The sequence below is a fragment of the Patella vulgata genome, chromosome 9, assembly GCF_932274485.2.
Source record: "Patella vulgata chromosome 9, xgPatVulg1.2, whole genome shotgun sequence".
Classification (NCBI taxonomy): domain Eukaryota; kingdom Metazoa; phylum Mollusca; class Gastropoda; family Patellidae; genus Patella; species Patella vulgata.
Window position 1 is genome coordinate 12,403,595 of NC_065887.2, and position 15,728 is coordinate 12,419,322.

At 35.8% G+C, this 15,728-nt stretch overlaps 1 protein-coding gene across 1 annotated transcript; it reads right to left on the bottom strand.

Annotated features, from left to right (window-relative positions):
- Window positions 1-1,958: 1,958 nt before the first annotated feature.
- Window positions 1,959-9,306, bottom strand: LOC126832443 (probable ATP-dependent RNA helicase DDX23). The gene is made up of 8 exons (XM_050563213.1): window positions 9,289-9,306; window positions 8,889-9,034; window positions 7,628-7,805; window positions 6,779-7,018; window positions 5,454-5,605; window positions 4,612-4,720; window positions 3,240-3,414; window positions 1,959-2,198 (listed from the first exon to the last, which is right to left on the bottom strand). Exons 2-8 carry the CDS (start codon window positions 9,014-9,016, stop codon window positions 1,972-1,974), a joined length of 1,209 nt encoding a protein of 402 aa, XP_050419170.1. The 5' UTR covers window positions 9,017-9,034; window positions 9,289-9,306; the 3' UTR covers window positions 1,959-1,971.
- Window positions 9,307-15,728: the final 6,422 nt, after the last annotated feature.

Genomic DNA, 15,728 nt, shown 5'->3' on the forward strand with positions numbered 1-15,728 from the left:
CTATCTTTAGATTTAGTAATTACGGCGTAATTTTCCAAACGACAATATACCTTAAAATATAGTACAGAATTATTACTGATCAGAATGATGCCAGATTTAATTTCACAGTTTCTGTTCATTATAGTTTGTGTCATATGAAAGGTGTACAAGGAAGCCACTGCAAAATATTTCCACTGGATTTCCTTCAAATTGTATAATTTCTATACAATTGTCATTATAATATTAATATACTTGTATCCGTACACTAAGGGCATGCGATAAAAATGACATGTGCCTGTGCACCTTCCCCTCAAATATCTGATTTATTTCAGGAAGAAATGGATACGTCAAGTTCTACATCGTATACAATAATATCTTTAACATCGAAGCCGAGAATAAAACACATCACTGACCATGTCAGGCACAAATTCATACTTTGTCAGCTACAGTCTCCCTGTTGCCTGCCATTTTGTCCTGTACATATTTGTATATTTGCAGTGCTTTTATTTATAACTGGCAGGATACCTATCTTCGCCCAGGGCCCATATTCGATGACCTAAACATCCTCGGGGGTCATGCTGGTTATTTTGATACATACATGTATGTGGGGGTGGAAAGTGGTGAAATAACATGATTCACCCAGGGCACAAATTCCACGGTCTAAAAAATTCACTGGGCCATGCTGTTTAATCTGATACCATATATGTGGGGGTGGAGTGCGGCAACGTAGCATGATACATACACACATAATACGCACACAGACATTCGATTTTATTTATATAGAAACAAAAAGTTCTTTGAGGTACAACTAAAATTATTTCCAGGCCAAACACAGCATGTGTCATAATAAACTTAGACTGTCTGTCGACAGGTAGCTCTGCCTGCGAGCAGATACTAAGCTAGTTGACCAACATTTTAAGTCCTTAACGATTTTAGTCGAAAACACTATAAGTATACATCAAGAATTTTGTTAAGTATTTATTCTGCTTTCATTGAATAAAATTTAAAAAGTTTTATTTAGTCTTCGTATGACATGAAAATGAGTAGAATCACATTGCAAAACAGTATATAATAATTTTTGGATATGGCGACCATGTAGGACAGAGATCTATTCTTGAAGTATGAAGTAGATGGATTTCTGGGTGAAGATTGAATAAGTTTCTGTCAGATTATCCCTATGCATGTAATGCAATGCATATTGTCACAGCCACCTCTGAAAAGTAATCTATGTCCAATCTGTACTACCATCAACTAAACAAATATACTTAACAGATTTATCTAGGAATTTAATATCAATCGACCAGACTCTCAGATTATTGACTATGCTATGTGTCAATGCCTCTCTAAAACGGAAGGCAAGTCACAGCACAGTACTTTGGTCAATTTGAGGGACAAACATGATTATTTGTCTACATTAAGATCATATGTACAATGCAAGAGAGAAGAATTTTTACAGGACAGAAGTATTTCTTCCTATTACTATCCATTGAACTCCAGGTTTCTTTTAGAAGTAAGCTTATATGTACATGGATGTTTTTCATCGTATATCGGAAAGATTAGAAAATACCTTCAACGTCAACCCTACAGGCAATACTATTAACATATAAATGTAGGAACCAGGAATCCTGAGGATTGGGTAAAGTAACCCTATTTTTAGATATTCTAAAGAAATTCATCTTGTAATATAACAGCAAGATGTATCCTTAAAACAAATTTTTTCTTGATGTATCTTCCCCTCAATCCAAAAATATCTTGTAATACAACTGAAAGACATATCTTGAAAAGAAGTTGATTCTTGATGAATCTCCCCTCAGCCACAAAATATCTTAGAGAAAAGAAACAAATGTGTCCAAAGGGTAACACAACAGCAAGGTGTGAGTAACTTTTGCACGTAAAATCAAAGAAAAATAACTTGGTTCCATTTAGATTAAAAATTTTCCCCTCATATTTTTAAGACCAAAAAATACAAAATCGAAACATTAAATGGTATTTTTAATTTATAAACAATGTTTCATCTTTTCGTTTTTTCTGCATGACAGTTCCAGGTTTATGTTGTGCTTCTGGATGATTAGCCAGTTCTGGCGGACATGTTGATACGGGACTCAGTAGAATGGTTTCTTTCAGATCATAAAATACAGCACTATCTTCCTTTGTAAGGAAAGTGATAGAGACACCATTTTTACCAGCACGACCAGTTCGACCAATACGATGAGTATAACCTGAAATATCGAATAAAATTAATTGAAATGGGGTTTAATGTAATACCAGGCTAATGGGAATATGCCATGCAGTATGCCATGTGGACAGTTTTGCCTTGTCTTCTTTGAAATAGAACTGTCAAGAGTTCTTTTGTGTGCATACCGAAGTGGCTTTCCGTCCCCTTGCACTCTGGAAAGGAGAGGACCCCACAATGGACTTTCTCGGCCAAACGTGGACTGAAACTGGGACCTCCTAGTTGCTGACCCAGCGCCTTTTCTTCCGCAACAGTGAACCACCAAATACAGAACAGGGAAAACTGGGGCCTTATTCATGCAATTTTAATCTAAGATGAAAGTTTTAAATTGGCAATCTGGGTATAACAAGATAACACTGAATATGTCATCTGTAAACTTCAAAAATTCATTTAAAAAGTTCAAATATATTATTTTATCATGGGCATAGGCCAGCCAGGGGAGGGAATTGGAGCAAAACAGTTGGGAAAATTCAGACTATAGCAAGAGAAAAAAATCAGACAGTAAAACCAAAAAGATTAAAGATGCATTATATAAGATTTAGATAAAGAGCTATAATAGTTTAAAAACAGATAATGAAAATTTCATTCAAATTACTTTATTCTGAGCGAAATTATAAAGAGAGAGAGAGAAATAGGGTTTAATGTCCACTCGACACAAACTAGGTCATTTTGGGACCAACACATGGTTCCATTTTATTTCAATAATTTGCTTGCGCGTAGGCATCTTTAGCAGTGGGACGACCCGGATAAAACCCACGAGGTTGGATAGGCCACCCTACTTCTTGTCACGTACAACCTGGAAATCGAAACCACTCCAATTGACTCAATGATAGACCTTTTGATACAGTGCGCTCACGCTAACCATTCGGCCATACCCCCCCCCACCCATCCCCCCAAAGAACAAGGTAAGCATTAATATTAATGCTTACCTTACTTACCCATGTTAGTGTGTTTAATATAATTTTAATGTTTCCTATCACTTAAAGCGGTACAAATAGTAAAATATATACTAGTCTAATATAAATACCTTCTATATTTTTAGCCATGTCATAGTTTATAACATGAGATACATTTTTAATATCAATACCACGACCAGCGACATCAGTAGCTACAAGTATATCTTTAGAACCATCTTTTAAACTGGCTAAAGCGAACTCTCTCTGCTCCTGTCCTTTACCTCCATGAAGTGTTGTAGCATTAAACTAAAATATAATAATAGTTTAATTAATCATCAAATCAAATGGGGTTTAACATCCTACTGCGTCAGCCAGGTTAATGAAGCGGGGCATACACCATGCAACGTAACACTGTAACCCAGGTATCATTTAATCTTGTGTATGTAGTACTAATTTCTTTCACATTCGTTTAATATCAAATCTTTGTTTAATAGTTCGTAAAAATCATTTAAAATCACCAAATATCATCATAATTTCCTGATCACTGTTATAAATTAATCATTTATTATACATCAATAAACAATTAAACACTTGTAAATTGGACACTCGTTATCAAAATTAATCAGTCAGCTTTTTACTGGACAAATAATATGATTTGGGGTGATTTTAAATGATTTTTAAACAAATATTTGATATTAAACGAATGTGAAAGAAATTAGTGCTAGATACACAAGATTAAATGATACCCAGGTTACAGTGATTAATGTGAAGGAAATTTTGCTTAGGCAGCATTATTCATCAAGGTTGATCAATCAATGTTTGTTATAAATGGTTATTAATGTCTCATTGCATTATGGAAGTAAGCGCAATAGGAATCCATACTAAAGTATGATAGTTTGAAAGATGAATCTCCAACAGGAACATTGGTCCAAAAATGGTTCAATTTCGTTCACTATTTACAGTAAAGATATAAAGAATTGAAAATTTCATCGATCTATGCTGCTTGCTATGTAATAAACCAGCTGCCATTTACTTGTGGGCGAACAGAAGTGATAGAGTCGTTTTAAAATTAATTGAATTCCCGCTGGATGGTTATCTATTCTGTGGATTAAACTCTTAGAAATGTGATATTTTAGCGAAAAATAAAAATGACAGCGTTACTTTAAAATGTTTCGGATCCTGATCATGCATTTTTCTAAAATAATTTTTCGTGGCTTCATCTACGCTATAATGAATTTGAATTGATTATCTATAATTTCTCCATCTTCAATTCAATCAGATTAATAAAGATTTCTGTAAAGATTTTACCGAAGCTCATCCTTACAATAAAATGTACTACTTCACAAGAAAAAGAACCGAGGGGAGAAAACTCTAGAAAAAGCCTGTACCCGTGATTATGTCTTGTGTTTCCGTAAAATTTGTCTGCCTGATCACTTTGCTTCAGATAAATATATCCTGCAGTATTTAATATACCTGATGAATGAGACTGAGAGATATACTTACACCCATTTTTTCAAGTGATTTAGCCAATATATCAGCTCCTTTCTTCTGGTTAACAAATATAATAACAGGTGGATCAATACCTCCATTTAATATATTGATCAACTTCTTACTGTAAATATAAAAAAACATAACTTTATATACAGTGGCAAACATAAAAGAGAGAGAGAGAAATGGGGTTTAACCTCCACTCGACACAAACTAGGTCATTTTGGGACTAGAACATGGTTCAATTTTATTTCAATAATTCGCTTGTGCGTAGGGGTCTTTAGCAGTGGGAGGAAACCCTACTCCTTGTCACGTACAACCAGGGAATCGAAACCATGCCAGTTGACTCAATGACAGACCTTATGATACAGTGCGCACGTGCTAACCATTCGGCCATTCACCCCCCCCCCCCCCCCCCGGAAACATAAAAGAGAAAAATTTACCTAAACAGTGACGTTTTTTACCTACACCTCTTTCATTAGGGTTTAACATGCTACTGTTCCGCTCCGACTGGGCTAATCAAGTCGGGCATACACCATACAGTTTGCTATGAGGGAAATTTTGCCCCGACAGCAGCGCTATGGCATACTCTTATATAGAATTACAACTGCCAAGGGATCTTTTATGTGCACACCAATGTGTACACAGGACCTCTGAATGACTAAACAGGTGTTCTTGTCAGGTGTTCCGTCCTGCACGACAAGAGGAAACGAAATGAAATGGGGGGGTTATTGTCCTACTGTTCTGCTCCAATGGGCTAATGAAGACGCGACAAGAGGAATCCTTGCTTTATACCAAGAAGAAAAATGTGCATGAATTTGAATCAAACAATAAGTTAAGAAAGCAAAGAATCTAACCGTTTGTCTTTCTCTGTAACCATGTAAACCAATTGTTCAACTCTTTCTACAGGTTTACCAGCATTTCCAATATAAACTACTGCTGGTCGCCGTAAAAATGTCCTAGCTAATCTTTCCACACTCGGAGGCATAGTAGCTGTAAACATGACCGTCTGCAAAATAAACAAACAAAATGTTTGTTATACAGTGTAATAATAATCAAGAGAAACAGTTTTTACATACAGCGATGGACACACTAGCCGAATGATTCACCCGAATAAAACATGTTTAATATATTTGCCTAGTGTGACCGCTTCTTCAAAGCATTCGCCCCATAATATAATTGATTAGCCAGTCACCACTCATATCGAGAAGTCACATGATTCTTATTACAGAATCCATTAGCCAATCACCACTCATATCGAGAAGTCACATGATTCTTTGAAAGGTGATGCAATTGACTGGTGAATTGAACGAAGTATTCATCTAGTGTGTTCACTCATTCGGCCGAATGAATTTGGCTGCAACTGATTCTGGCTGCAACTAATTCGGCTAATGTGTCCACCCCTTTCTTATTACAGAATCCATTAGCCAATCACCACTCATATCGAGAAGTCACATGATTCTTTGAAAGGTGATGCAATTGACTGGTGAATTGAACGAAGTATTCATCTAGTGTGTTCACTCATTCGGCCGAATGAATTTGGCTGCAACTGATTCTGGCTGCAACTAATTCGGCTAATGTGTCCACCCCTTTAGCAAGACTACCCTCCCCAACACTGAATAGTATAGAATTTGTATTGATGGAGAATTATGACAGTGTCATGCATCAGCAGTTATTGGTACCTTGACTCTCAACAAAGCTTTTTATTTTGTTAATCTGCACCATTAGTTACTGGGGTGATTTCCTTTCCCTCCTCACTTTCCCCATCCTCACCCTTGGTGGAAGTTGACATTAATCCCTATCTTGTAGTAGTAGTTTAACTTCTCACTTCATCTTATTGTGACTCAAGCATTTGAAAAGGCATAAAATTTGCAATTTTATATTTTATTTGGGTAATACTGATGATATTACTGTATCAGAAGTAACATTTCGACCCCAATCAACATCAAATACTCCAAGTAAAAATCTCAACGGTCAATCACCTACAAAATTTTGATGGGAAAACTGCCAAATGTGTTCCCCTATATGCCTATAAAGATTGGAAACAACAGAATGTCCCTCCATTCACTAATGCTGCTATTTGACTTTCTCACCAAATATACGTACATGATTATTATAATTTATCAAGAGTTGACTAAAATGGAAAACCTAAGGTTAGCATACAAAACACTGCTATTTATACCTGACGATATTTTTTCTTGCTGTTAAAATTCTGTAACATTTTTTCGTGATCTTCAGCTTCTTCTGTGTCAGGTTTTTCGTTAGTTACAGGAAGATATTCTAGAATTTTTCTGACGTCGGGTTCAAAACCCATGTCAATCATTCTATCAGCTTCGTCCATGACTATATATGTACACTGTCCGAGAACGAGATAGCGATTTTCTAATACATCGATCAACCGACCCGGAGTAGCTATAACAATCTGTTAACAGAAATAAAACATCAGTTAAACATTTATATATGTATATATCGATTTTCCTCAGAACATAAATATATCCTATTGTTGTTCCCAAATCATTGATTTTTCCCAGAACATATATATATCCTTATTTTTGTTCCCAAATCATTGATTTTTCCCAGAACATAAATAAATACTATTATTGTTCCCAAGTCATCGATTTTTCCCAGAACATAAATAAATACTATTGTTGTTCCCAAGTCATCGATTTTTCCCAGAACATAAATAAATACTATTGTTGTTCCCAAGTCATGGGATTTTTCCCAGAACATAAATAGTATTGTTGTTCCCAAGTCATCGATTTTTCCCAGAACATAAATAAATACTATTGTTGTTCCCAAGTCATCGATTTTTCCCAGAACATAAATAAATACTATTGTTGTTCCCAAGTCATCGATTTTTCCCAGAACAAAATAAATCCCACTGATATCCTGGGGAAACCTTGGACAACCCTTGCCCCTTGGACATTCCAGTGCCCTTGATTACATCCATATTAATATTGATGTTTGAACAATTTTCAGTCAAATTAAATAAAATTTAGAAATCATTTGAGACAAATCCATGTATACTAACCTCACATCCTTGTCGTAGTTTAAAACCTTGTTCCTCTCTAGATATACCACCAATAATAGATACAGTTCTTATTCCCAGATTCTTACCAAATTTAACAGATTCTTCTTCAATCTGTTGAGCCAATTCTCTTGTTGGTGCTAAAATAACAGCATATGGTCCCTGGTCAGCATCCTCTAACCTATAATAAATATATATGATGAGTGAATGACAGACCTACCGAGCATCACAGTAGACCACAAAAAAATATAACTCTCCTAGATATTTCAAATATCTAAGAGGCAACTTGATGGAACATTCTGGAATTAAGTTATCTCAATCCCTCAAAAAGGAAATAAAATGAAATGGGGTTTAACGTCCTACTGTTCTGCTCTTACAGGGCTAATGAAAACAGGCATATGCACTACAGCCTACTCTTATATCAAATTCCAACTGCCAGCCGTGCCAGGGGTTCCTTTATGTGCACGCCAATGTATACATGGGACCTCAGTTTTTCGTCCCATCCGAACAACTAGACAGCTGTCCTTGCCAGGCCCTCAATCCTGCACCACTGACAAGGGGAAACCATGCCGGAAAATCCCATTGAAACTTTCTTGGCCAATGCAGGGATCAAACAAGCGACCTTCAGTCTAGCAAGCCAGCATATTACCCACCGTAGCTCCCCTCAAAAGGTGCTAATGGAATAAGTAGGTGAAATCTGGGTGCCATGGTATGCGCAAACTAGGGAGAACTGTGACATAATTCAATTCTTTGTCAGTTTGGATCGTTCTGGACTGACAATTAAGAACCCCTGAGTTATATTTAACCTATTATCTAACCCATAAGATTTGGGAATCAAAATTAGACTATTGCTCCTAGAACTGTCAATCAGATGGGATTATATTCACTTCCAATTTCTGACAGTAAGAGGGAGAGAGAGAGAAAGAGATGGGGTTTAACGTCCACTCGACTCTAGGTCATTTCGGGCCTAACATATGGTTTAATTTTATTTCAATAATTCACTTGCATGTAGGGGTCTTTAGCAATGGGAGGAAACCGGAGGACCTGGAGAAAACCCACGCGGTTGGACAGGTGACCCTACTCCTTATGACAGACCTTATGATGCAGCGCACACATGCTAATCATTTGGCCATCCAACATCCACTGACAGTAAGAGCTCTTTCAATACATGCATAACAGTAAAAGATAATCCATGTGATTTTTAAACCATCTTACTGTGAATACTGATTCATCATCAAAAATATAGATAAGTTGATGAACATACCTTTCCATTTTGGGTAAATCTTGAATCCATACTAACAATGGAATAAGAAAAGCAGCAGTTTTACCAGAACCAGTTTCAGCCACACCTATAATATCACGATTCTGTAGACCAATAGGAATGGCTGCCATCTGAATGGGTGTGGGTTCCTGTAATTAAAACAACATGAAATCAAGAATTCTTCAAATTATTTCAGGAAACTGACAAGAGCTTATATTAATTACATATGATTAAAAAAAAAAAAAAAAAATTGTAAGCAGATGCAAGACGATACTTTTTTTTTGCCAATAATTCTGAACTTATACCCAATCTTATCTATGACTTCTAATAATTCTCTTATCTATGACATCTAATAATTCTCACCGTATACCTAATCATATCTATGACTTATAATATTACTCACCTTATACCCAATCTTATCTATAACTTGTAATAATTCTCACCTTATACCCAATCTTATCTATAACATCTAATAATTCTCTATTTAAAGTTGATTCTTTCCAAGCTCGCATGGGTGTCGGTACCTGACCACCCTTTACACTGATTTTAAAATCTTCTTTAAATATACGCCAATCTCGCTCACACATTTCATCTGGTCCCTTCTGTGTCCAATGACGATCATCCCATTTCTGTTTGGCTTCCTTTTTAGCCACATTGCCGAGGCGTTTCCTAAAAAAAATGGTTACGATTATAATTTTGTACAAAGACTTTAGAAATCTAATTCTTAAATCAAGTTAAAATGACTAGATCTTTTCGTCGATTTAAGGGGTGGGGGGTAAGTTCTGGCATTGAGTCATGTGGCATTGTTTTGATTTCCCAAAATGAGCTAGTTTGTGTTGAGTGGATGTTAAACCCCATTTCTCTCACTCTCTTTGCCAATTTCAATGGATTATAAATGTTGACTTATTTTTTTGCGACAAAAATCTGGCTTTGTTGAAAATGTTACTTCTCTGGGTAAGACCATTGTCGAAATACCACCATTTTTATGTTCCACTATCCACACAATAAGCTAATAATTATACTAAAATTAGTAATCAAACAGACTTCCAATTAAATATATAGTTTATACCATCACTTATCAAAATAACAAATCAGATCAATTCAAAAGTTTTTTTTTAAGGTTTCCATTGTCGTTTTTACGATGAATATTAAGTGTAGGATAAAGCACGAGACTGGGGTTATGATGGCGAAAGAAAAACTGAAGAAAATAACCAGAGAAAAAGAAAATACAAAGCCGACAGGCCGAGGTTTTGCTGTCAAGGGTTTTTCTGAAGTCTTTCTTCTCCAGCATAACCTAAGTCAAGGACTTTATCTTGCTTATAAACCGTCTATGTTTACATACGCAAAATAAGAATATCTCAGAATTTCCGTAAGAAAAATCTCATATATCATGTTTTCTTATGGAAAAAAAACCCCTATCCTGGAAGAATAACCTGTTACAGGTTTAAAGAAAAACTTTCAGAATAATAACCCCAAATTCCCCTGTATATATCCAAAGCTGTCCACGACTTTCAGACCACAAGTTATTCCGAGCATAGGATATACCCCAAAGATCAAAGAGATTTACTGTTATAGGTTTATAAAATAATATAATCTTACACTTCTTGTTCTTTTTCTCCATCTGTTCGTCTCTTCTCGAGTAAATCACCATAAAACTTGGACTGATCTTTCTTCTGAGCCTATAAACATACATGATATCTTCTATAAAAATAAAATATTGTAATAATTATTTCACAAAGTATCACAGCAGGTGAGCCATGGAAAGCCGGTGAGTAAGACACCAGCTCACTAACAGGGTCAGGATTCTTCAGAGTTGTTTCCCCTGTCTGTGGGCCTGGCAAGGAACAGCATATAATCGATTGAAGAGAGAGAGAGAAATGGGGTTTAACATCCACTCGACACAAACAAGGTCATTTCGGGACTAACACATGGTTCAATTTTATTTCAATAATTCGCTTGCGCGTAGGGGTCTTTAGCAGTGGGAGGAAATCGAAGGACCCGTAGAAAACTTACGAGGTCGGACAGGCGACCCTACTCCTTGTCACGTACAGCCGGGGAATCGAAAAACTACGCCAGTTGACTCAATGACAGACCTTATGACATGACCATTCGGCCATCCAACCCCCCGTAATCGATTGGATGCAAGTAAAAGAACCATTGGCAGTTACAATTCATTTCATTTCCAAGTAATCTTTTCATTGTACAATTCACTGGCACGTTGACATAGTCTCAGTCACCCAGAACCTCCTAGTCTTCAATGTATGGAAGGTCCGGGACCATTGTCAATATTTGACGAAAAGTTTCATTGCCCATGCGGAACCAGGAGTTTGTGTTTTTTATGTGGTTGATTATCCAGTATTTTTCGCCAAGTCAAGTAAAAAATTACATAATTCTTGCATTATTATAAACAAATATGAATCGTGACGACGAATAAGGTTTGATTAAAAATACATAGATATTGCCCATGAAGAGATAAATTTTACAATAACATGTCGACATCTTGTTTTAGGACTAGTTACCTCCGTCAGACTTTGTTCATGATAATGTAAAAGACCGGATAATCTTGCCAATGACCGACCTATTATTCTCAAATCTTGACAACGCATCCAGACTAATATTTTTCTGGATGATAGAGACCAACGTTGACCTATGATCAGAATGTTTGTAAATGTTATTCATTGCAATAATAAAAACCAAGAACATAAATTTAAAGTAAATCCGACGGGTGGACGGACTACTGGCTTCTTCATTTGACTAATTTCAACAAACTGTGAACAAGGCCAATAACTTTGGAAGTTATCAGAAGATAAAATCTTAAACTGTAGACTGTTCACAAGAAATTGTGGACGACAAATGGAACAACAGATTGGACAGACAGGGTCGACAGCAATATACAACCACATTGTAATATGGCTGTATAAACATGTGTAAACAAAAAATAGAAAAATAAACCATGTTGGTTTTCCATTTGTGTATATACCTTTATATCAATACCAGCTATATTTCCACGTCCAAAAAATTGCACTTGATGTCTGTCCTTATATAGTATATTATAATCCTGTGATGTATCATCACCCGCATCCCAATCAAACACAAATTTACGATCATTTAATCTTCGAATTCGTTTCTTTTTCTTGATCATACCCAAATATCGTTCCTGCAAACAATAAAATACAAGTTACATTGAGACAACTCTCAAGCTAATAAAATATACCTTTTTTTATTCAATTGTGCAGAATTGATCAGTGGTCACTAAAATATGAAAGCCATAGCATATCATGCATGGAGAGAGTATGATGTGAAAATTGCACATGTTTTAACAATGTGAAACCTCTTAGAATGAACAATTGCACAGTATACAAGATGATGTCAAGACTCCAAATATGAGAGAGAGACAGATAAATGCAGTTTAACATCCTCTTAACACAAACTTGGTAATTTCGAGACTAAAATTTGCTTAGTGGAGTAGAGCAGAACGATACCACTGGGGATACCAAAAATGTAGAATGTTGCGAAAATTTCAATTAATAATACCTTGTAAATACTGAATGGAACTTCAACAATAAATGTAGTTTGCAAAGGATTAAAAATCCCCCCCAATGATGATCAGCAGCATAAAAGATTGGATTGAATATTGAAGTAAGTTAGATGAAAGAAAAAATATAATATACCTTAATAGCTGCTAGTTCTTTAGTTTTATCTTTATCACTAAGACCTTTATCATTAAGACCTTTATTTCTCTCATTGGCTTCCTCCATTTCTCTTTCTCTTCTATACGCATCTCTTCTTTCACGTTCTCGATCTCGATCTCTATCATTTGGACCCTCTGTAAGAGAAAATATTTCTAAAATTCCTTAAGCTTCAGACCAGATAATGATTATCAGAACAACCCCTCCCCACCAAAAATACAAAAAATAATTAATGTTCCTGTTAATGATACAATTAGTAATGTAAATATCTCTTGCTTGTATGGTTAACGTCCTACTGTTCTGCTCTGACTGGGCTAATAAAGACGGCATATGCCATACAGTGTGCTATGAGGGAAATTTTGCCCAAGCAGCAGCACTATGGCCTACTTTTATATCGAATTTCATCTGCCAAGGGATCTTTTACGTGCACGCCAATGTATACACAGAATCTTGGGTTTTCTTCCCACCTGATCAACTAGACAGCTACTTTTATATCGAATTTCATCTGCCAAGGGATCTTTTACGTGCACGCCAATGTATACACAGAATCTTGGGTTTTCTTCCCACCTGATCGACTAGACAGCTGTCCTTGTCAGCCCCCCCCCCCCCCCGCCTTGCACCACACGGTAAAATCCTGGTTAACCTTCTCGGCCAATGCAGGGATAAAACATGCGACCTCCAGGCTAGCGATCCAGCATCTTACCCACTTACCCACCGTGGTTAAATCCCAGGTACATGTATAAGTTTACCATGGCCCTTATTCACGAAAACTTAAACTAAGTTACAATATCTCGGTTCAGCATATTCTCTTTACGTTATCTATTTTTTTTAACTATCATAGCGAGAACAGTCAGCTTTTTATCTAATCTCCCATCATTCCCCTTTAATAATATGATAGATGGACAGATTCTTATACTGATATATATATATATATATAAAGAATGAGCCGTTCGTTGCAAAAGATCTATTTAAAATGGTTCAAATATTATCCAACGTGACATATAATTTATGTCTCAGTCGGGATCAGTCATGATCATTAAATTTCATTTAAGCCTGATGAGATCAAAATGAACGAAACTAGTCGCTTCATGAGAGAAATCTGGGACGGCCACTCGTAGATTTCTAATTTTACTGATATATAGTCAAAATATCTCATTTATAATGATGATTGAAGAATAATAAATAACTAAATTATTGAGAAATTCTTCTATTGTGTCATATTTACCTAAAGCCGATTTTCCAGCTTTATGAAAGTCCATCTGTTTTTTACGTTCTTCATCCTGTTTTTTACGTATAGCATCAACTTCAGCTTGCCTACGTTTCATAGCTTCTTCTACTCTCTGTTCTTTTGTTAAAAATTTAGGCTGAAATTATTAAACATACATTATGCAAGAGCTAAATCTGCCTATTGCGGGGCTTTCTTTAGGCCTGAAATGTTTTCTAAATTATTAATTAGACATTAATTAATGTATCCAGGCCATAATCAACTCTTGATGCCATCGCTAGCCTGCGATATTTACTGGATTAGGATCCCATTTGCTGCTCAACTTTCATTCATGATCAAATCATGAAATGGATAATCGAGACTGTTTTTTTTTTTATCGTACCAACTTTAGTAATGATGATTGAGGATAGGCCGAAAATTCAATCGCTAAATTCTGGGTTCAGAGTGGATCAATTTGACTAAAATTTTCAGCAAATCCCCTTTACATTATCTAGTTTTTAACTATCATAGTGAGAACTGCCAGCTCTTTATCTAATCTCCCATAATGTATCTTTAATTAAGATCAATAAATATACCTTGCTTAACATTTCTTCTTCTGCCTTTTTCTTTGCCAACATTTCTTCTAGAGACAGTGGAACTCTTTTAGGTGCGGAAGCCTCCTCCTCCTCTTCTTTTTTATTTCTGAAAAAAAAATAAAACTATGTCTTCATTCTGAGATCATTTTATCTTGCTTTAGTTATAGGTAACATTAGTTAGATTTAATTCATTGTTAGCCGGTTGGACTTTATTACTGAGATATTACCAAATCTGGGTACTCTGGCGGGATACTTGTGTGAAAGTTATAGAAATGAATTCTCCCAATTGCCAAAATAGTGACCATTGAGTGAAATGAGGGATTTGGGACTGTAGCGCATGCAACGACTGAATAAGAAAATATCTCAACCAATTCCTTGTGTTTAATTACGTCACGATTCTACTCACACACCTCCTTTGTCAGTACTGAGAGAACTTTGACAGGACTGAATTCTGCGTCACTCGATTGCAATTCTGTTTATTCGAAAAAAAAAAATAACACACAGGTATAATTTACAGTTCGACATCAAGTCATGTGGCACGTCGTTGATCACGCACTGTGTTGACTTATGGGAACAACAATATTTCCAATGTATTTATCCCATACAATGTTGATTATTTATAATGTTTATAAATTTATGTTTAGAATCTTTTGACTAATCATTGAATCTCACATATTACTATTAGCTCTTAGGCATGAACAAATAACTTACTTGTCATCTTTGTGTTTAGAATCTTTTTTCTTATTCTTGTTTCTATCACGACTCCGACTTCTCCGTCTGTCTCTATCACGACTTCGACTTCTCTTTCTTGTTCTTTCTTTACTCCGACTTCTATGTCTACAGAATGGAATGAAATGGAGTTTAACATCTCATCAATACAGTACTTCAATCATTTTGTAAGGTAATAATTAAGTGCACAATGCGAGCTGGGAGAATTTTGTCAAGACAGTGACATTTCCGTATTCCCTGAACTTCAAAATTTAACTGTCATAGGAACTTTTAAATGCACTACGAATTTATACACATATGATATAGTCTCAGTTTTACGTCCAATCTATAGATAATAATTGACTTAACATGTTTAACCTCGGGACAATGGATTTAAAATAAATAAATGCCAACCTCTCTCTACTTCGAGATCGTCTTTTTGCTTTCTTTCTGTCACGTGACCTCGATCGAGATCTATCTCTTCTTGGTGACCGTGATCTCTCCCTCCGTTTCTCCGAGTCTCTTTTAGAATCCATTTTCCCCCAATTTGTTTCTGCAAAAATAAAAATAAAAGCTGATATAAACTGTGCCTGGGGTAATGTTATAATCAAGAAACTAGCTGATCCAGTGAGTAATGTAATTTAAA

Excerpts from the sequence above, each read along its gene's own strand:
- LOC126832443 (XM_050563213.1), bottom strand. The coding sequence starts at position 9,016 with ATGGCAGCCATTCCTATTGGTCTACAGAATCGTGATATTATAGGTGTG. Across the intron at positions 4,721-5,453 it reads GTTACAGAGAAAGACAAACG|TAAGAAGTTGATCAATATAT; the intron begins GTTAGATTCTTT and ends TTATATTTACAG. Across the intron at positions 2,199-3,239 it reads CATGGCTAAAAATATAGAAG|GTTATACTCATCGTATTGGT; the intron begins GTATTTATATTA and ends TCGATATTTCAG.